The sequence below is a fragment of the Haplochromis burtoni genome, unplaced genomic scaffold (assembly GCF_018398535.1).
Source record: "Haplochromis burtoni strain Fernald_Lab_line unplaced genomic scaffold, NCSU_Asbu1 Contig_40, whole genome shotgun sequence".
NCBI lineage: Eukaryota > Metazoa > Chordata > Actinopteri > Cichliformes > Cichlidae > Haplochromis > Haplochromis burtoni.
The window spans coordinates 1,146,354-1,167,221 of record NW_024582401.1 but is presented as its reverse complement, the minus strand read 5'-3'; the positions used below and the strand labels follow the sequence as shown (position 1 = coordinate 1,167,221).

General features: G+C 44.3%; 1 protein-coding gene across 1 annotated transcript; it reads left to right on the top strand.

Moving 5' to 3' along the window:
- The first annotated feature begins 651 nt into the window (after positions 1–651).
- Positions 652–18,977, top strand: LOC102294136 (A disintegrin and metalloproteinase with thrombospondin motifs 5). Its single transcript, XM_005919995.2, has 8 exons — positions 652–2,096; positions 10,251–10,383; positions 10,621–10,788; positions 11,304–11,587; positions 12,892–13,075; positions 13,173–13,348; positions 13,434–13,609; positions 14,399–18,977. Exons 1-8 carry the CDS (start codon positions 1,017–1,019, stop codon positions 15,078–15,080), a joined length of 2,883 nt encoding a protein of 960 aa, XP_005920057.1. The 5' UTR covers positions 652–1,016; the 3' UTR covers positions 15,081–18,977.
- Positions 18,978–20,868: the final 1,891 nt, after the last annotated feature.

Sequence of the window (20,868 nt, the reverse complement as noted above, 5' to 3'; positions counted from 1 at the left end):
CACACACACACACACACACACACACACACTTTTTTTCCTCTCCCACCACCTTTACATTCTCAGAACCAGTTGGAGCAATACAGCACCTACTGTATGCACGCTCACAGATTTCCCTCCATTGCTTCCGTTTCCTCCTCAAACACACAAACACACACACACAGCATTAAATGTTCTCACACGGGGAACAGTGAACTCCCAGAGTTCTTATTCAGGAGCGGCCATAAATTATCTATTCCGCTTTAAGTTTTTTGAAAGTCTCCTTTCAAATCCTGCCGCCCTTCAATTATTAAAGTAGTCAAAGTGGTAAAAGTGTTAAAAATAACAGGCTGGCATTTAATGGAGGGGTGTCGGAGTTCACTTTAAGGGGGGGAGAAGCAACTTGGTTTTTTGTTTTTTGGGTGAAGTTTTTAATGTAAACTGGAAGTTGGTGTTGAAAACTTAAAACTGATGAATGCATAAGTTTTAGATTATCATTATTTCTTCACAGCCACGAGTGACTTAAAGATAATAACTGCCTCCTCATTCCTTTGCTGAGGCAACAGAAAATCCTCCAGTGACAGCATTGTTACGGTTTCCCTCCTCTCCTCTCCTCCAGCACTTGACTTTACTCTGATTTGACGAAGAGAGCGAGAGACAGAGAAAAGAGGAGGGGGGTGGAGGAATGGTGATTGAGCGCAAAGGGGGCAGGACTTTTTCCTCTCCGGGTCCTATTAAGAGCAAACTTTGTGTTTTTGTTCTCCAAGTTCAGCTCGGTGCTCTCCAGCCTGCGCACAGTTCCTCTCTGCTGCTCTTTTTTCTTCCCTTTTCTGTTTTTTTCTGTTTTTTTCCTTGTTTTTTTTTTCTTCCTTTATGGTTTTATTTGCCTGCCTGTTGGTGAATGCTGTGTGCTTTTGGATGGGAGCTGTGGACACCGAGAGGATGCGCATTTTGGAGGAACAAGCACTCAAAGTTGTCTTCTCCTCTGGTCCAGGTTTGTTTTAGTGGATTCGTAGATGTTTGTCACGTTGGAATGAACAATGGTGCAGCTCCTGGGTGCTCTGACCGGGAGCATGCTCTGGTTTCGGCTACTGCTGCTGTGCGTCGTGGAGTTGGAGCTGGAAGCCGGGCTTGCCACTTTCCAGGGTTTCTATCTTCCACCTGCGAGCGGCTCGCCTCTGACACCTGCCCGGAGGACAGACGGGGTTGTGCGGACTATTGACCGGATTTACCACGGGGGAGGGAGGGTTGGCTACCTGGTGTACCTGGATGAGAGCCGCTTTCAGCTGGACATGGAACGAGACGAGTCGGTGCTGTCTCATCACTTCAGCCCCCAGTATGTGCTCGCCATGATGGGACAGAGCCCTGCGCCTCTGCAGAGGGAGTGCGTGTACCGCGGGACCGTGAACTCCAACCCGGAGTCCCTGGCCGTGTTCAACCTCTGCGGAGGAGGTCTCGAGGGCTTCTTCGCAGTGAAGGACGCGCGCTACACCGTCACCCCCATCATCAGGGCAAAAGGACACGAGCATGACGTGCGCGCCCTGCAGGACAAGGATGCGGAGAGCGCGCTCCACGTGTTCACGCGCGAAAGTTTCAGCTTCGAGGAGATGAGCGAGGGCCGCGAGAGCTGCGGGACGCGCGACGGGCGCAAGAAACGCAAACGCCGGCGCAGAGGTCGCGGAAAGGGTAGACGGGAACGCGAGGGGCTCACTTTGGAAGCCGAAGATGAGCGCGGGCGGAGATGGTGGAGCCGGCTCGCCACGGCACCCTCCCCGGAGCCGGGCGCACGGCGCAGGAGGTCGGTGTCTCGTGCCAGGTACGTGGAGCTGCTCCTGGTGGCGGACGAGACCATGACTAAGAAGTACGGAAAGGACTTGAACCACTACTTGCTCACGTTGGCCTCCATCGCCTCTAAGCTGTACGGGCACGCCAGCATCGAGAACCCCATCCGGCTGTCGGTGGTCAAAGTGACCGCGGTGACCGACAAGGAGAAGGGATTGGAGGTGACCAAGAACGCGGCGGCGACGCTCAAGAGCTTCTGCAAGTGGCAGAACCAGCAGAACCCACTGGACGACGACCACCAGCACCACCACGACGCCGCCATCCTCTTCACCAGGCAGGTAAACAGACAGCCCCTCCCTTATTTATTGATGTTTCTCTTTTTTATTTTACGCGCCTCCACCTGCCGCTTCTCCGCTTGCGCGCTCGCGGAGAGACCGAGGCAGCTGTTGGAGTGTGACGACACAGTTTGTTTTGATTTCGATGGCGCACGCGGGGGCAGCTGGTTCACTATAACCAAGGAGCTCACACACGTCACATATTCGTCTTTGAACATGAAGAAATGTCACGTTATTCTGTGTTTTAATCGATTTCCCTAAATATAAACCCCGAAGGTCGAAACAGCAACGACAGTTTGCCCGCGTGTCTCTGTGTTCACACCCCTGTTGTGTTTATTTTCCTGCTCCTTGTGTTTTCCTCCCATCTTCTGTTCTGCTGAAACTCGCGTGCGTAAATCGAGCGCAGCGTGTGTGAAAACGGCCATAAAAACTGTATTTCCTGCCCCTGGTGTTTTTCTGGGCAGGCCCTTCTGTCTCCATCCCACCCACCCCCATCCTCTCATCCCGTAACCCTCCCAGTCCCCTGACAGCCCCAAAAAGCCTCGCAGTCTGTGTGTCCCAGTATTGGAGACTTGAAATCAGCTGCAGGGTGCAGAGCAGAACTATCCCTAAAAAAAACATTTCTAAATTCCCCCTGAAGCAGCATTTAATTAGGTAGCTATCCCAGATCCCCCCCCTTTTTTTTCTTCTTCTTCTTCTTCTTCTCTTTCTCTCATCACTCCTGCCTGCACATTTTTTTCCCCAGTTACTTTTCCAGTGTCTGTCAGCTGGAGCCTGGGAGCTGTCAGAAAAACAAACACATCCACCCTGTGAGAAGCCCTGCGCTTTACTGAGACCACACTCTTCTATCCCTTCTTTCACCATCCCTTTCTCTCCTCCTACTCCTTCCCTAAATGTCTGGCCTGAAGCCGCAGGGCAGCAACAGCAGATCTGCATTTTTCACCTCTCCGGGTGTGGCTTTGTGGTGGTTATAGCTGCAGTGTCAGATGGCTTCGCCTTGGATTGCGGTGGGTTTAAGTCATGCAAGGTCTTGTCATGGCTTGGGCTAAAAAAAAAAAGAAAATAGCATTGGTATTACTTCGGATCTCCTGCACAAGACAGCCGGTAGTGCATACCTGAAGTCAGCACAGCTGGCAGAGTGGCACAGTTTCTGTGCACCAGCCACCTCGTGGCTCCTCTGCCACTACACCTGCAGGGATGTGCTTGAGAGAGAGCTCAGGCAGGAGGAAGTGGCATCCTTCGGCGCTTGTGTTTGGCAGGCTGGACGGGCACGGAAACACTAATCCAGGCAGACTCGGGACAGACAGGCAGACTCAGAATGGACAGGAATTTTTTATGAAACATGACAGGCCGTGTACTGTGACTTCTTTCCAGCTGTTCTGCTGCTTTGATCTCATTAAAATACCCATGCTCACACTGGCATAACACATCCATCAGAGTGTCAGTGTACTGGTTAAAGTCGCCTTTTCATCTCCAGCATGCTATAGATAAGATTACAGTCATGCACAGTTTGAAACTTCAGAGTTATATCATGTACATTTAGTCCATTTCTGTCCTCACAGGCACAGGTTACAGTCCACATGAATGCACCTCCCAGGACTAATTATCAGACTTCAAGACAACTAAATTTCCCTTTTCAAGGGACGGAAAGGCACATGTATGTTCCTAAAGAGCGAAAGGTCCATATTTCCACAGTTTGTTCTAGAATTTAAAGTGCAATATTAAGAGAGAAACACAAAAGAAAAAAAGCATATGATGTACCAACCTTTATATACTCACTATATAATACATATAATATATATATATATATAATAATATAAATCTATAACATGAATAATAAATATAAATAATATGTGTGTGTGTGTGTGTGTGTGTGTGTGTGTGTGTGTGCGTGTGTACATATATATTTATTTAAGTTTGAACCTTTATGTCATTCCATGTGATGTGAGATAAAGCTTTGAGTCAGTCTGTACTCCCTCCACTGTTCAAGTGACAAACCACTGTAAACCTAAAGGTACAATAACATAGTTCCAATATGATCCTCACTATATCACTCAGCACAATATTTTAGTGTCACCTCTCACGGCTCCTGCATTATTCACAAACCTGTCTCTGGGTCTCTTTCACACCCATCTCACCTTCACTGCTGAACCTGGAGGTCATACAGTGGATTCAGCCTCCCAGCAGTGCTTTTAATCATCCGTAACATAACGAAGTCCTCCGATGAACTTCATAAGGTGGGTTCTTGATTTCTATCTGTCTCACCTCTGCAGGACAAATGAGCCCAGTCGCTGCTAAATGCGGTTAATGTGTGCGGTGAGCATTAGCACAATCAGGTAATGCATGACCTAGCTTTTGGTGGGTCGTGATTTTAACAAGCCAAAGAGAAGTTTCTGGCTATTAGAGTTGTTATGGGACAGGTCGACAAGCAGGGCCACACTGCTGCAGAGGTGCTGCAAAGAGTGAAAAGATGCTGACATCATGAAAAATGTCTGCATCGTGAGAAAGAATATTTTGCTGTCAATTGTTGCATAAGAATTGAGCTTAAGAGCAGCAAATTCTACACACAGAATGCAGCTATTAATGTTTCCACTAACTGAGGGGGTGCCAGCAAGAAAATAACTTGATTGGCCTCAATTACTTCATACCTTGTTGCTTTTTGCCTTGAAAAAGAAGAACTATTTTCTCAGGAACAGAACTTGTAGGCCAAATGGAAACGTCACGGGGAAAGACAAGTTCGAATGTGGCTTTGACTGAGCTCAAAGTTCCTTGTAAACTCCATCTCACCGAATGTCAGAGGTATCAAATAATAAGAGGACGCTGGTTTTCATGTGAAAATCTTTCATCTGTGTATTCAGAGTGAAACTGATGCAGAGCCCAATTATTGCCGTCCGACAAAGTAGAGCCAAAGCTCACAGTGACCGCAGAGTCAGGCCGCTCCATTGTTCCCACACGAAAGGGCCAGATCGCACGGGGGCCCCTTTTGTGGTTGGGTCCAATTACTCCAACACCCAGTACCCGCAGTGTGCTGACCCGTGTGGCCGTGTCACCCAGTTCCACACATACCAGCACAAGAATAATACAACGGCTACATTGAACGGGACTTTGGACACTTTTGTGTGTATTTTGCTGTGTTGTGTACAGTAGACAAAGCAGTACTATAAGGAAAGCATGAGCGCAAAACTGTGGATATACTGGCGTGCATATGTGTTCATGTTGCCATTTGGGGGGTGGGTTTCACTCACTTCAAACATTTGTATCAATATTGCTCCCACCCTATGACCAACACTTGCCGACAGTGGGAAGGAAAAACTCTCTTTTCACAGGAAGAAACCTCCAGCAGAACCAGGATCAGGGAGGGGCAGTCGTCTGTCACGGCTATTGGGAGGGAGACAAGAAAAAAAACCACTGTGGAAGAGAGCCAGAGATTAATAACAACTAATGATTAAATGGAAAGTGGTGTATAAACAACAACAAGTTAGATAAATGCATATATTAGGGGAAAATACTGTATGATAAATGTCTTAACAGCATTAATCCTCATGTGCCAGTGAGAAAGCTCGACGTAGAGACACATTACACCATCTATTCCCTCCACACGGTTGTAGTCATTTGCCCTCTGGCAGTATAAACATGTGTATAGTTTGGAGCCCCTCACCCCTTTCCTGTGCACTTGCCTCCACTCCTCTCCAGCGTCCATACATTGAAGTGTACATTTCCCAGCCCTCGCCCCCGTCACAGCCAGTTACTCTATTTGTTTTCAATGCTCTTGATATTTCACATGTGCTTTACTTCGTCTGGCATATGTTGACAACCTGCAGACAGCTTTTAGATTCCAAACTTTCGACCCCCTCGCAACCCCCCGCCCCCCATGTCTGTCTCTCGACATTACATAACTAGCCCAGGAGTTTGGTTTGTCCCATGCCAACAAACGAACCTCGCCCTCTTCACCCTCAAGATGCATCGGTGACTTTAAAACACACTCCTGTTTGCAGTCATTTCCTAAAGTTTCCTTTGATTCTGGACTAAAAGGCCAATTCATGTGACACAACAAATTAAAAATAACTCCATTTATTCACTCCACCAAACTATTTATTTTCTCATTAACTGATAAGCAGTTTTTCTTTTGAACTGCACCAAGTGCAACTTAATCCGTCATGTGTGTTTCTTAACTCTTATCTGCCTTGCTGTTGTGTGCCACCTTCAAAAGCAGGGACTATGGCATCCTCATACTGGTTATTTATTTCTTTAAAGTATAGAATTGAAGTGCTTCTGTTCTTTGATTTACTATGGCGTTCCCCAAGGATCATTACTGGGACCACTGTTGTTCAGTGTGCAAGTGCTGCCACATTGTCAAATCCATCTACACTGATGACACACAGACATTTCTAATAGTTCTTCCTAGACTTTGAAAGTAGAGGTTTACTTGTAAGGAATCTTTTGCGTGCATTTGAACATTCTTCAGTCAAAAGTTTTCAAGGATGTCTCCATTAATCTCAAGGTAATGGATCTAAATGGATCTAAAATCAGGTGAGAAAAATGTAGCAACCGTTGAGACGAGTCTGTTTCTGATGGGATGTAAGGATTTTGGAGGCAAAGCCTTGCTAGATAGGTCATGCACATGTTTGGGGTAATTTTAGACATGCTAACAAGCTCATTACAAAGTATCTCAACTGCTTAGGTGAAAGTCTTTAATGTGGTTGCAAATCTTTTGTACTTAGCGCAAAGAACCATCAGCTAAGGCCGGGGTGAATGTCAGTTTTCAAAGGTGTTTGGTCATATGTTAAAGTGGACACTCCTTCCTTCTTATATTTTATCCTATTTTCAAGAAAATCTAAATACATAAGGACATTTTTTTTTACTAATCATGAACATAATGACTGTAAAATAGTCTCATTTTGTGCATATCAAAGACTATAAAGAACAAGAGCAACCTACTAAATGGTTATTATTTACCTTTTGACGAATATGTGTCAGCTTTTGGTCAGCGTTACTCACTGGTGGCGAATCATTCGGAACCATTACGGTCAGTGTTTGTAATTAGGATTGCTGGAAATCAACCTGCAGCAGGTTTCACAAAGTGAGCTGAACTCTCTCTGCGAGAGGGACTGCTCTGTGTTTGGGTCTAGCCAACTGTTTGTTTAGCCTGTTTAGACTGCAAGTGGTCTTGTACCTCACACAGACACATACACACTGACACACTGCTCTGATCGCCTCTTGACCTTTGCAACCAGCTTGCCACCTGTTCTCCTGTTATTTCTGCCAATATTGCCGTAACTCCTTGTCCTCTCAGTTCTTCTCATTAATTTCCGGCAATCCTCCATCCTTTCCCAGCTGTGAGTGATTCTTGAACTTATTTTTCTTTACCCGCCCTGCTTTTCTTTTTCTCTGCATGTCTGCAGAGGCCTTCAAATGAAAGCGAGTTTAGGAAGTCTTGGCAGAGGGAAGAAGTAGAAAATATGCTCAGTTTTGGGGGGAATTTCTTGTATTATTCACTCGTCACTATTTATCAAATAGGAGATTCCAATTTTTCACCCACTTGTTACACGGGGTTATATCAATGAAAGGCATGTACACAAAAAAAGGAGCGGAACAAAAACAGCTCTCACATTAATATCTGGGAGGGGATGAATTAATAAATAAATGAAATGGAAAAGGGGTGTAAAGCGCAGCGGGGTGAAAGAGTATGGGAAAAGGGGAGAAGAGAAAGCCAAAATATGAAGGCTAACTTCTCTATAAGTCCTCGGCTTCTGAGCAAAATAAACAAGCTTCCTTTTGTAGTTTTCAGGCCTTTCAACACACAGGCAGAAACTTCAGTTTTGCTCTAGTTAGCCATCCGTGCAGTCAGAATCAGCCTTTGTTTGCTTCCTCTTTCATCCAGCAGCTAATTGGCAAAAGCACATGCGGTCTTCCTGTATCTGTGTGCATTGTGAATTTCCAGTAAAATGCTATATATGTTCCATGTCCTTAATTGTATGCACTTACAGCTATCTGAGTGTGTGTTTCTGTGCGAGCAGGTCCCACCCAGTCAGTCATGTGTGTGAGTGCAGAACACAAGGTAGTTTGTTCCAAACCGATCGGCCCGGAACGGGTAAACACCCTCCCCACAGAGCCTCTCACACACGACCCAGCAGGCCTGTCAGCACCATTTAACATGACAATTCAGCCTCTCCATGGGACATGTGTGTGTCTGCGCGTGTGTGGAAATGCATGAATCTCAGTCTCCATATATGTATGTGCAACTACGTGCCAAACGCATATTTTTTAAGCATGTCCCGTTGGACTGTACAGGCTCATGTGCAGGCCTGCTTGTACTGATGGAACGGTACGATTTGCCGATTGATTTTAGCACTCAGTGCAGCCAGGCGGCGCCGCCTGAGGCATCATCTGCATGGACATGTGTGGGAATCAAAACAAAGATCAATACTGTGTACTCTGGCAAGGCAGACAGACAGATGGTGGAGGAGAGAGTGAGCAGGGAGAGCAAAAAAAGTGCATATTAAAATCATTTTTAGCTTGAAGAAAGGTGCCAAAGAACAATGACAGGCACATCTTTAATCTGGATCAGTCAGCACACTGGATTTAACAACAGCTTTTTACAAATTAACATATCGTTAGCTTCATAGCATAAGTGCCTAAGTCATTTTTTTAGTGTTTTGTGTTTCAGACGGACAGGATGATGCAGCAGTGGTAGGGGAGTAAAGTTAGGCAAAAATCTCAATTTGACCAAAAAATGACTTAGGCACTTATGCTATGAAGCTAACGATATTGTGTTGTGGTTAAAGACATTAGAAGTAAATTGTGAACAGCTGGGACTTACTGAAACTTTTGTGTGTTGTGTTGCAGATACATCCACCATAATTGGAAGTCACCTTGTACACTTGCACAATAATACCTTGACTATCCCATCTAGAGGTACAACCAGTATAGCTGCCCTCTATCCAAGATGAGAAGCAGACGTTCTTCTATACAGCCTTTGGTTCAAACAGGTAGCTGGTGACTGAAATGGGAAACGCAACGACACCTGTAGCTCTTGCCATAGACTGTAGATAAAAGATGGGAGTAGCAACTAGTATCTGAGCTTCTCATTTTGAAACCTTCAGCATTTTGCCTCCCGTCATGTTGGTGTAATGACTCGCAATATTTGGACAAGAGGACAAAAGACTTCATAAACGGCCTACACCAAACAGCAATCCATATTATTTGTCAAATAACTCCAGTGAAAGCAAAATGGGAAACACAACAACACCATAAACCAGGCCCAGCTCAGTGGCTAGCGGGCGCGAGGCCTTGCAGGTGACATTGGCCTGTGTCGACACACCATAAAAAATAGTTCAACCACGATACAGTTGTAGAGTTGGAAACTATCCACGATGAACAAAATCAAGCTGTAAATATCCTTTTATAGTCTGTATAGTGGGGTATTTTAACATGCAGTTGGCTTCATTCTGTAGCCCCATAGGTAGCGTGTTGGTTTTGGAAAGTGAAGAAGAATGACGTAAAACCAAACAATCATATGACCTCCTATGAGCAAGCACTTTGGCGACAGTGGGAAGGAAAAACTCCCTTTTAACAGGAAGAAACCTCCGGCAGAACCAGGCTCAGGGAGGGGCGGGGCCATCTGCTGCAGCCGGTTGGGGTGAGAGAAGGAAGATAAAAGGCATGCCTTCTCTAAAATCTGAGCAATAAACTGTAATTCTGAGATGGGGTTGTTACTGGCAAGAGGAGAGAGGGGTCAACCTTGGGTTTTTTTGTTTTTTTGTAAAAGTGGTCGGAGGACAGCATTCCTAAAATAAGCAGGGACTTTGCTAGACACTGGTGAAGCGTTGATTACGGCGAGTACACGGGGACCAGTAGATTAAAAGGCATTTTTGAACTCATGGAGCTTCCTCCTACATCACTCGTAACTTCTCCTCCCCCAGCATGAGAGGACTGGTCCCTGCAACAAGCCGACCGTTTAGCTTCTTCAGCAAGTGGATGATTTCTATGCTGGAGCAGACTCGAGATCCAGAGTTTCGAAGTAGCTTTACCTATATTTCATTTAATTGTGATGAACTACAGATTATCTTAGACCTCATATCTTGAGATTGAGTATGAAGCCCGTTATTTATTTGTTATTAGCTTTTGATTTAAATGTGCAGTATTTTTTTTGTCCAGGACCTCTGTGGCCACCACTCCTGCGACACGCTGGGCATGGCGGACGTCGGCACCATCTGCTCTCCAGAGAGGAGCTGCGCCGTCATTGAGGACGACGGGCTTCACGCCGCATTTACCGTCGCCCATGAGATAGGTAGGCATGGATACACACACACAGCAACACAAAGATGTAAACAAGCCAGGGCTTGCACATGCACATCTGTCAGCACTCTGTCTTCCTCTCGCTGATTAATCTCACACCAGTGTTCCCTGATGTCATACCACTGATAACATTAGGTGTGTTTTCTTTTCTCATTCTTGCTGCGTGTGCAAATCTGAGACAAGTCCTTCAGGGGGAAAAACAAAAATGTCCTCTCTCGTTGTGACTCAGGTCACCTGCTTGGTTTGTCCCACGACGACTCCAAGTTCTGCGAAGAGCGCTTCGGAGTGAACAGCGACAAGCGGCTCATGTCCTCCATTCTCACCTCCATCGATGCCTCCAAACCCTGGAGCCGCTGCACCTCAGCAACCATCACCGACTTCTTCGACGACGGCAACGGTGAGCGTGGGAGAAGATGCACGACAGCAATGCTTGTAATTTCTTTCTAAAAGTGAGAACTTTTCCCAGGCTGCCACCTCCAAATTGCATCCATGTGAATTTGACTGGTGATAGCTATCACTGAGAGCTGTTTACTACCAAGCAAAGCAATAATCTCTATTAATAGAGGCTTATTTACAATCCTGTTAAGTTCTTTAAAGAGCAGTTGCAGTGCAGCCAAAGATCAGGATGAGTCATGCTTTGCATTCCAGTTTGATCAGGCAGTTTTATTCATGACAACTATAAAGCACCACAGTTTGCTGACTTTTTGCTCAGCGTTTCCATGGATTTCGGCGTATTTCATGTACCAACAGCATGATTTAAGGCTTGACAGCATGTGCTGCTGCTCCAGCACTTTTATTGAGTGATAGGTCATAATGGCCTAGTTTATCTGTCAACTGAAAGAAGCATTCGTACACCAGTGCACAAACAGTATGCACGGCACAGATCTTTAAAAACACCTCCTTCCTCCACAGCCGAATGCCTCCTCGACTCGCCCCGCCAGGCCCTCCTCGGCCCCGAGGAGCTCCCGGGGCAGAGCTACGACGCCGTACGCCAGTGTCGCCTGGCCTTCGGCCCTGAGTACACGGTGTGCCCAGGCATGGACGTATGTTCGCGGCTGTGGTGCGCAGTGATTCGCCAGGGACAGATGGTGTGCCTGACCAAGAAGCTGCCGGCAGTGGAGGGAACGCCCTGTGGGAAGGGTCGCATATGCCTGCAGGGAAAGTGCGTGGACAAGACCCGCAAGAAGCACTACTCGGTAAGAGGGATGGATGGATGGTGTTGGAGTCTAAGGTAAAAGACGCAGAGACAGAAGGAATTTGTCAGGAGAGACAAAAGGGAGTCGATAGAAATAGAGTTCTTTTTATAGCTCGCAAGCTGATATTTTAGGATCTCATTCCCACATTGGACAAACTTGTTTGTAGGAGACAAAGAGAAAAAGTATACACTTCATATGTAGAGCACACAGGGGTGCTTTGGAGAGCGCATGGAAGTAGAAAGTCAGTAAAAAAAAAGTGAAAGCGAGCAAAAGATCAAATTCATTCTGTGGCTTCATTGTGTGGTCTGCTGTATTCAAGACACTGCTGATCTGTGCTATTTGTTCCGTCGGCCTTACTCAAACAGGCCCAAATTGAATTTGGCCTTCATGAGTTAAAGGATCCAATCTGTTCTTGGCAGACTGTCGACCCCGTGTGTGTGTGTGCATCAGGGGAGGAAAAGAGAGGGAATGTCCAAAAAAGAAAGATTGGGAGCAAGGAGAATATTTTCTCCTTTTGTGTTTGTTTGTCACATGACATTTGACGAGAGCGACTGGATCCTTGGCAGACGGCTGCACGGCTAGATGTGGCTCAAGTTCTGAGTCATTTCATTTTCACTGCTTATATGACGAGCAGTTTCCTGCTCGGAGCAAGCTTAAACCCACTCCCTGTATTTTAGACTTTGGGATCTTTTAACCTCTCCGTATTTCTTGAAGTATGATTGCAGATTGCATAGCTTTTACTGTGGAAAGAATTGGTTCAAGTGCCATAAAACTCTGCAGTGGAATTAAATGGAAAGCTATTTCCAAAGAAATAGGGGGATTACACGATCGAGTTTGTCTCATAAAATGCAAAGAGCTACTTATCCAGTTGTTTTTATCGCCAATGAATCATGTAAGGCTGGTTGGAAAGACACAAAAAAATAGTCATGTTACCTGAAGAATTTCATTCAGGCTGCTCCTCCGGGGAAGCATGTGAGCTCTGACCGCAGATAGAACCTCCTCTGCTGCACTAACGAGTGGCTTTTAAAAAGAGTTATTATCACATGACCATAGTCTCCAATCTTCCCGTCTCTTTTCCAAAGTGAACGTCACATTTTCCTTTATCGCAGATCTCTCTCCAAACAGCTTTTCCTATGACACGTGATTTGGCCGACTCCGGCTTCTAGCATGTTTGATAAGCACTAATTGTTCTCTCTCATCTCCTTTTTTTCCTTCATCTTTTATACCCTCTGATCTTTCCTCTGCTGTCATTTTTGCCTCTTTCATCTTCCCTCTCCTCTCTACTCCTTTCGCTCCTCTGCCAGGCGTCCAATCACGGTAGCTGGAGTTCTTGGGGTCCTTGGGGTCCGTGCTCCAGAACTTGTGGGGGTGGGGTGCAGTTTGCCCAGCGCCTTTGCAACAACCCACCACCACGGAACAACGGGCGCTACTGCACAGGAAAGAGGGCCATCTATCGGTCTTGCAGTGTAACACCGTGCCCAACACCAAGTGAGCGTGACAGCTTAAGAATGCATAAGCTATTAGTGCACATCTATTAGTACGTAGTCGTTAATTTCAAACATCTTTTTACTGCACTTTCCTGCAGACAAGAGTTTCCGCCAGGAGCAGTGTGAGGTGCGCAACGGTCCCCAGACAGATCCCAAAGGAGTGAAGACCTTCGTTGAGTGGGTGCCTAAGTACGCAGGAGTTCTGCCTAAAGATGTGTGCAAGCTAACTTGCAGAGCAAAAGGAACTGGATACTATGTGGTGTTCTCTCAAAGGGTGAGTTACTTAGACGACAGCGCTGTGTATTTAATGACGGGCGAGATGTACACGATTGATCACGATAGCGACTTTGTGTTTTCAGGTGGTAGATGGGACAGAGTGCCGTCCGTACAGCAGTTCGGTGTGCGTGAAAGGGAAATGTGTGCGGACAGGATGCGATGGCATCATTGGCTCCAAGCTTCAGTTTGACAAGTGTGGTATATGTGGAGGTGATGGCACAGGATGCATACGTGTGGTGGGAAACTTCACCAAGAAGAGGTAAGGCAAAAGCATTGGATGCATCGTAGCTCCATTGCATACATGCATGAGCAGGACTGTTAGTTTAAAGCTGGTCAGTTTGTACATGGAAGATGTCAACAACTATGTCATATTACTGTTAATTTGTAGTGAAGCAGAAACTAGAAAAGTAAAATATTAGACATTCAATTGATTATCTAACTCAATGGACGAATTACAACTTCATAATTCTATTCACTAGCACTAACACCACAATACAATGAAAAATTCCTGATTTTTGGATTTTTTTGTGGAGTTTTCCTTTAGGTACACAGATATTGTGGTCCATCATAGATAACTGCCTTGCAGGTTATCAGTCTTGCAGAATCACTACATCGTGATACCTTTGGTGTATTGTTATAATATCGTACCGTGAATAACTATGCGATACCCAGGCCTAAATGTTAACTCTGATTATATCTAATTATCAGTTGGCTTAAGACTTTATTTTGTGTTGTGCTAATCCTACTATATGGCCGGCGTACTTGTAACAGTATCTAGCGTGAAAAAAGCTCACGGACTTAGCTACAGTCATAGTACAAACAAAAATGTATCCGCACATGACTATTTAGGCAGATATCCGTTGACTGTTGCTCTTTAACTCCCTCTATTTGCATTTGTTATTAGTGTTGCTAAACAAGCCTAAATTAATTCTGATTCTATAGCATGTGACAGCAGGTCTAAACACTGAAAACGGCTTTTAGTTGTATAAGGACAAGATCATGTGTTATTTACTGAACTGACCCCTCTACTTTCTCTCATGCCAAACAGTAAGGGCTACACTGACGTAGTGAAGATCCCTGCAGGCTCTACTCACATCAAGGTTCGTCAGCACAAGGCCAAGGACCAGACCCGGTACACTGCCTACCTAGCTCTTCGACGGCCCAATGGAGACTACCTCCTAAATGGCAAGTTCATGATCTCCACCTCTGAGACAGTCATCCCACTCAACGGTTCTGTGCTCAACTACAGTGGGTGGAGCCAGAGGGAGGAATGGCTTCACAGTATGGGCCCCGGGGCTCTTCAAGAACCCTTGGTGGTTCAGATTCTAGCGACAGATGCCAAAAAGCCTCTGGATGTCCATTATAGCTTTTTCATGCCCCGTCGGACAAATCCACAGCCACGGTCACTTCCTCTCATCCCCAATCCAAAGTTAACTACAACACTGTTAACTACGACAAGAACCACCACCACTACCACTAGCAGTACCACTTTGTCTTCCTACGCTCCTCCTCTTCTTGTTCCAGGGCCATCCACAGCTCCAGGTCCCTCAACCCCGGCTCCAGGGCCACAGTGGGTAACGGGGCCGTGGATGACCTGCTCCAGGACTTGTGACACTGGCTGGCAGAGCCGGACAGTGCAGTGTAAGGACCGGGATGGGAAACTGTCTAAAAGATGTGTGCTGGGTGCCCGCCCCTCAGCCTTCAGACACTGTCTGGTGAAGAAATGCTGAGGCGGCAAGAGGAAAGTGTCAATTGATTAAAGTCTCAAGTGCTGGATGTAGAACTACGAACGAATGAATTAAAAATGTCGAACCTTAAACAGGACAGTGAATGTTGTCAGATAGCACCCAGAATAGACCCAAAGAGACTCTGAGGCAGATCGGCATGGATGTACCTGACCATATGGCAGAGGAATTACCTGGAATAACAATAGCTATGCAGAATCGAGGACAGTTTTGATATGAGAGTGATGACTGTTGCCCTGCCATGGCTAAGTTGCATGCCACATGGACAAATAACTAACTGTCTTTACTTCAGTCTCCAAATTCTGGAGGCCTAGTGTGTGTTGCCCCGTAATGGCATGCGTGTCGTGTCTTCTTATGATTCCATGTGTTCATCTCACTGTGGGAATTTGGAAATCGTCTTTTGTCCTAAGACAAGAGCCCCAACCAAGGGAAGCCTTCGTTACTCATCTCATCATCAGTCACACAACTTTCACACCACATGTCATGAACCTAGATTGTCATCTCCTGTACATTCGACATTTTAGTGTCTCTCACAGAAGGCAGCCCTGACCGACAAAAAGGTCTCTTCCATTAAACAGGCTTCCATTCTGTTAAATAGTGGTCCATAGTCTTCCAATCAAAGGTTCTTTGCTTATAAAAATGTGACTGAAATGTCCATATTACTGTAGCTGCAGACAGATCACAGCTAGCCATATATTTTGACTTCAGGCATTTGCGTCTTTCTTTGATAGATCCAACTGACAACCAAAAACACAAACAGATAGCTCATGAATACAGTTTCCAGCTGAAGGTACATGGGGAGATTGGCTCGATGACCAAGAACAAACGTGAAAACCCAGACATCGATGATACATTGTGTTAAAGCTCTATATTTAATCAAATGTACCAAGGTCAAGACAACTTTTGAGTGATCACTTCACTCAGAATGAGCATAGGAAGAAAGTTTATCCTAAAGACACCAGTATTGATTCTACTGACTTTTACAACTACCCATTCACTGTAACAGCAGTATAGCATCTTAAAAAAGAAGTTGACTAAGAGGCAAAGTGACCATGACACTCCTTAATATTTATGGAGAATGATAGTGACTCACAGGTCTGGGACAATGCTTGGTTTTAATGCCTGTGCAGTGTGTAAGTGTGAGCATGTTATGTGCCACTACCCAGTCCTGTGTTTTAAGCACATTGAGTATATACCGTGAACATGTTTTACTACGTCTTGAAACTTCTTCACTCTCAGCTCCACATATGTCAGTCATTATACTGGTGCTGAAAGGGTATATTTTGTGTTAGTTAATGCCTGTTTGTCTGTTTATCTGTTTAGGAAATTATGCTAATATGACATTGTGTGCCCTGGATACTCGCAACGACAGCAAGAGAAATAGTAATGCAGTCATTATTGTCCTTTTGCAATTCAATTCTTTTTTTCATCACATTTTACTCTTTTGCTCATTTTACATGCTGTCCAAGTCATTTTTTCAGGACTGATGGGTGAAGTTGGCCATCATACAAAAATATATTGATGTCACAAAAAAGTCCTTTGGAACAAGGATTAAATTGTTCAATCTGATTGCTGGTTTTTAAAAGCTAATGTCTGACCTTTCGTCAGTAACCTTTTGCTCTTTGCACAAGTCTAAAGACCAGTCGGAGACAATCTGGCAACCACCAGTTGCCAGTGAATGATATGTATTGTGTATGTACAGCTGGTGATTGGTTGTTGAAGGTTGCTAACAGTTGCTGTGAAATCAATTGCTAAAGCCGCTGTCAACCAGTTGCTGACTTGTTTGCAAACACTTGCAAACTATTTGCCAAGTAGTGAAACTGTGCAATGCAAAGCAAAAACAAAGACTGCTCACCTTCAAAGTCAAATTTGTGTTGGTTGTAGTGGTATGGCACAACTTTTACTGTAAAGGCAAACATTCTACCTTTTTGGTTTGTACTGGTGTTTTTCTAAGCTTCACAACAGCTCAGACAGTTTTTAAATCGACATTTTCCACAAAAACTACAGGCAAGTGCAGCAATTTGCTAGTGCCCAAGCAACGACAAGTGCCCTGTACAGTGCCCTCTTTGTGACCAACAGCCAGCAACCTCCAGCATCCACTTGCCAACGCATTTTCGCATCTTTCCTCTGTGCCCAGCGGTTGCCAAGGGGTTACTGACCAGTTTATAGGTCTATGTGTCTGAGGTCTTAGCTTGTCTGGTGTTTCCACCAAAAATATAAGTATAGTTTGATGACAGATTTTTTTTTTAATTCAGCAAATGGTAGCATTTTATATGGAATCTAAGGAGCTTGTAAAGAAAAGTGACTGGACTTCTTTAAGTTCTAAAAGATGTTTTATCTCTCATCCGAGAGGCTTCTTCAGTTCTTAGATCAAATGTTGGAGAGTTCCAGGTATTTAAGCCCTAGTGGGAGTAGTACCTTAAGAGGGTTGTCAACCCATTGTTGATCATAAGTGGATGTTAAGGCGCCTGGGAATTTTTTTTTAAAATTTTATATTGACTCCAGGTTCAGCTGTCATTAATGTCATTGGAACTCTTTTAACTAACTACCGTAGAAATTGTTATATGTTAGCTAGTAAACACTGATTGTACAAAAAGAAATTGTCATTGAATTCTAAAAAGAAAACAAAGACAAAACACTTGTCTTTTGTGAAATTACACACATAGGCATCTTTTAAACAGAGTAGCGCACAAAACTAGCATGGCTTGCTTCATGCTAATTGTAGATCAAAAATACATTCAAGAAAGATTAAAAATACACACACTGGCATTTCTAAAGTAAAAAAATATGTCATTATACCATTCTTATTCATGTTTTACATAAACTGGAGTGTAAAGTTGTATTCAAATTTGCCTATGTTTGCTGTCTGAATGCTAAACTACGCTAACAAGCTGTTCCAAGACGACTGATGCTTAGCACCTGGCAAATAGATATTAAAACAATTCATTTAGGCAAAACCTTGCTAGTTAATACTTAATCTACTGTAAGCTTTTGTTTAATTTAAATAGACCAACTCCTTAAAATATTCATTTTGGGGTTTTCTTTAGCAACACTATATGAACAGCATTAATGTTTCCATAAGAATTTAATACCGAGGACTTTAATAACCTCACTTATTGTTGATAATATTTAATCCCTAGTATAACAAAGTAAAGTTAATTACATATCTAACGGGCTTAAAAAAATACCTTCCTGTAATTGTATTAAAGTATCTGGCACCTATTACATTTTCCTGTGTGACCAACCTCACCCATCTGGCATCTGTGCAGGAGAAAACAAAGCATGAGAAGAAGTTGCTGATATGACATGACCGAGGTCACTCTTAAAATGTTTTCTCTTTGCCGCTCAGACATTCACATTTATTTACGCAATGTAGACAATGTTTGTACAATGCATAGATCATTCATATGTGTTAGTATTCAGCCATGTTGTAACAGTAATGTACACATGCAGTCACATTGAAACAATCCATCATTTGCACAGATTTCAGCCATAAACTTCGCAGACACAGACTCCACACACAACCCGACTCTGACTCCTGTGGGGAAAACCCCTCTCGCTGAATGACAGAAACACAGCACTGAACTTGTAATTTATTGTTTGTATAACTGGTATGTGTGAATAAAAAAGCAATGAGATGAGTTTTATTTATTATAGTAATTTTGTATCAAATTACTATTTAACTTAGGAATATGACTGTGCAGAATCATTCCTTTGTAAGAATATAGTGTTTTCTTTTCTAGTCACCCACATGAATATATGTATATAAAATCTATATATTTAAAAGTCTTTGTGTCTGTGTCGTTTTTGTCATGGCATCAGTGTATATACCTGATGGTAGAGTCAATAACATACAGTGGGGCAAAAAAGTATTTAGTCAGCCACCGATTGTGCAAGTTCCCCCACCTAAAATGATGACAGAGGTCAGTAATTTGCACCAGAGGTACACTTCAACTGTGAGAGACAGAATGTGGAAAAAAAATCCATGAATCCACATGGTAGGATTTGTAAAGAATTTATTCGTAAATCAGGGTGGAAAATAAGTATTTGGTCAATAACAAAAATACAACTCAATACTTTGTAACATAACCTTTGTTGGCAATAACAGAGGTCAAACGTTTACTATAGGTCTTTACCAGGTTTGCACACACAGTAGCTGGTATTTTGGCCCATTCCTCCATGCAGATCTTCTCGAGAGCAGTGATGTTTTGGGGCTGTCGCCGAGCAACACGGACTTTCAACTCCCGCCACAGATTTTCTATGGGGTTGAGGTCTGGAGACTGGCTAGGCCACTCCAGGACTTTCAAATGCTTCTTACGGAGCCACTCCTTTGTTGCCCGGGCGGTGTGTTTTGGATCATTGTCATGTTGGAAGACCCAGCCTCGTTTCATCTTCAAAGTTCTCACTGATGGAAGGAGGTTTTGGCTCAAAATCTCACGATACATGGCCCCATTCATTCTGTCCTTAACACGGATCAGTCGTCCTGTCCCCTTGGCAGAAAAACAGCCCCATAGCATGATGTTTCCACCCCCATGCTTCACAGTAGGTATGGTGTTCTTGGGATGCAACTCAGTATTCTTCTTCCTCCAAACACGACGAGTTGAGTTTATACCAAAAAGTTCTACTTTGGTTTCATCTGACCACATGACATTCTCCCAATCCTCTGCTGTATCATCCATGTGCTCTCTGGCAAACTTCAGACGGGCCTGGACATGCACTGGCTTCAGCAGCGGAACACGTCTGGCACTGCGGGATTTGATTCCCTGCCGTTGTAGTGTGTTACTGATGGTGACCTTTGTTACTTTGGTCCCAGCTCTCTGCAGGTCATTCACCAGGTCCCCCCGTGTGGTTCTGGGATCTTTGCTCACCGTTCTCATGATCATTTTGACCCCACGGGATGAGATCTTGCGTGGAGCCCCAGATCGAGGGAGATTATCAGTGGTCTTGTATGTCTTCCATTTTCTGATGATTGCTCCCACAGTTGATTTTTTCACACCAAGCTGCTTGCCTATTGTAGATTCACTCTTCCCAGTCTGGTGCAGGTCTACAATACTTTTCCTGGTGTCCTTCGAAAGCTCTTTGGTCTTGGCCATGGCGGAGTTTGGAGTCTGACTGTTTGAGGCTGTGGACAGGTGTCTTTTATACAGATGATGAGTTCAAACAGGTGCCATTCATACAGGTAACGAGTGGGGGACAGAAAAGCTTCTTACAGAAGACGTTACAGGTCTGTGAGAGCCAGAGATTTTCCTTGTTTGAGGTGACCAAATACTTATTTTCCACCCTAATTTACGAATAAATTCTTTACAAATCCTACCATGTGATTCATGGATTTTTTTTTCACATTCTGTCTCTCACAGTTGAAGTGTACCTCTGGTGCAAATTACTGACCTCTGTCATCATTTTAAGTGGGGGAACTTGCACAATCGGTGGCTGACTGAATACTTTTTTGCCCCACTGTATTGTCTTCCAATTACAGATTTAGTAAACTAGACTAAAAAATGTGCAAATGACAAATACTCTACTATAGATATTTGATCCATTTTAAGGACATACTACTCTGACCTCTGAAGCTGGACTGTTGTAAAGTAATTTAAGTAACCACTTCAGGTTTAAAACAAGAGCCATGATTCAGTTGTAGAAACCACATCGTTTTAGGACATGTCTAAACTCCATTGTTGAATGCAGATTGTTAGTGCATCCAACCATGCAAGTTAAGCTTCTACCATGTAAAAATACATGTAGAAACACTCCCACCGTCTCTGGGCCTCAGTCA

Bases quoted from the DNA above. Each gene is read 5' to 3' on its own strand.
- LOC102294136 (XM_005919995.2), top strand. From the start codon at position 1,017: ATGGTGCAGCTCCTGGGTGCTCTGACCGGGAGCATGCTCTGGTTTCGG. The intron at 2,097-10,250 runs GTAAACAGACAG...TTTTTTGTCCAG, and splicing joins CCATCCTCTTCACCAGGCAG to GACCTCTGTGGCCACCACTC. The intron at 13,076-13,172 runs GTGAGCGTGACA...ACTTTCCTGCAG, and splicing joins AACACCGTGCCCAACACCAA to ACAAGAGTTTCCGCCAGGAG.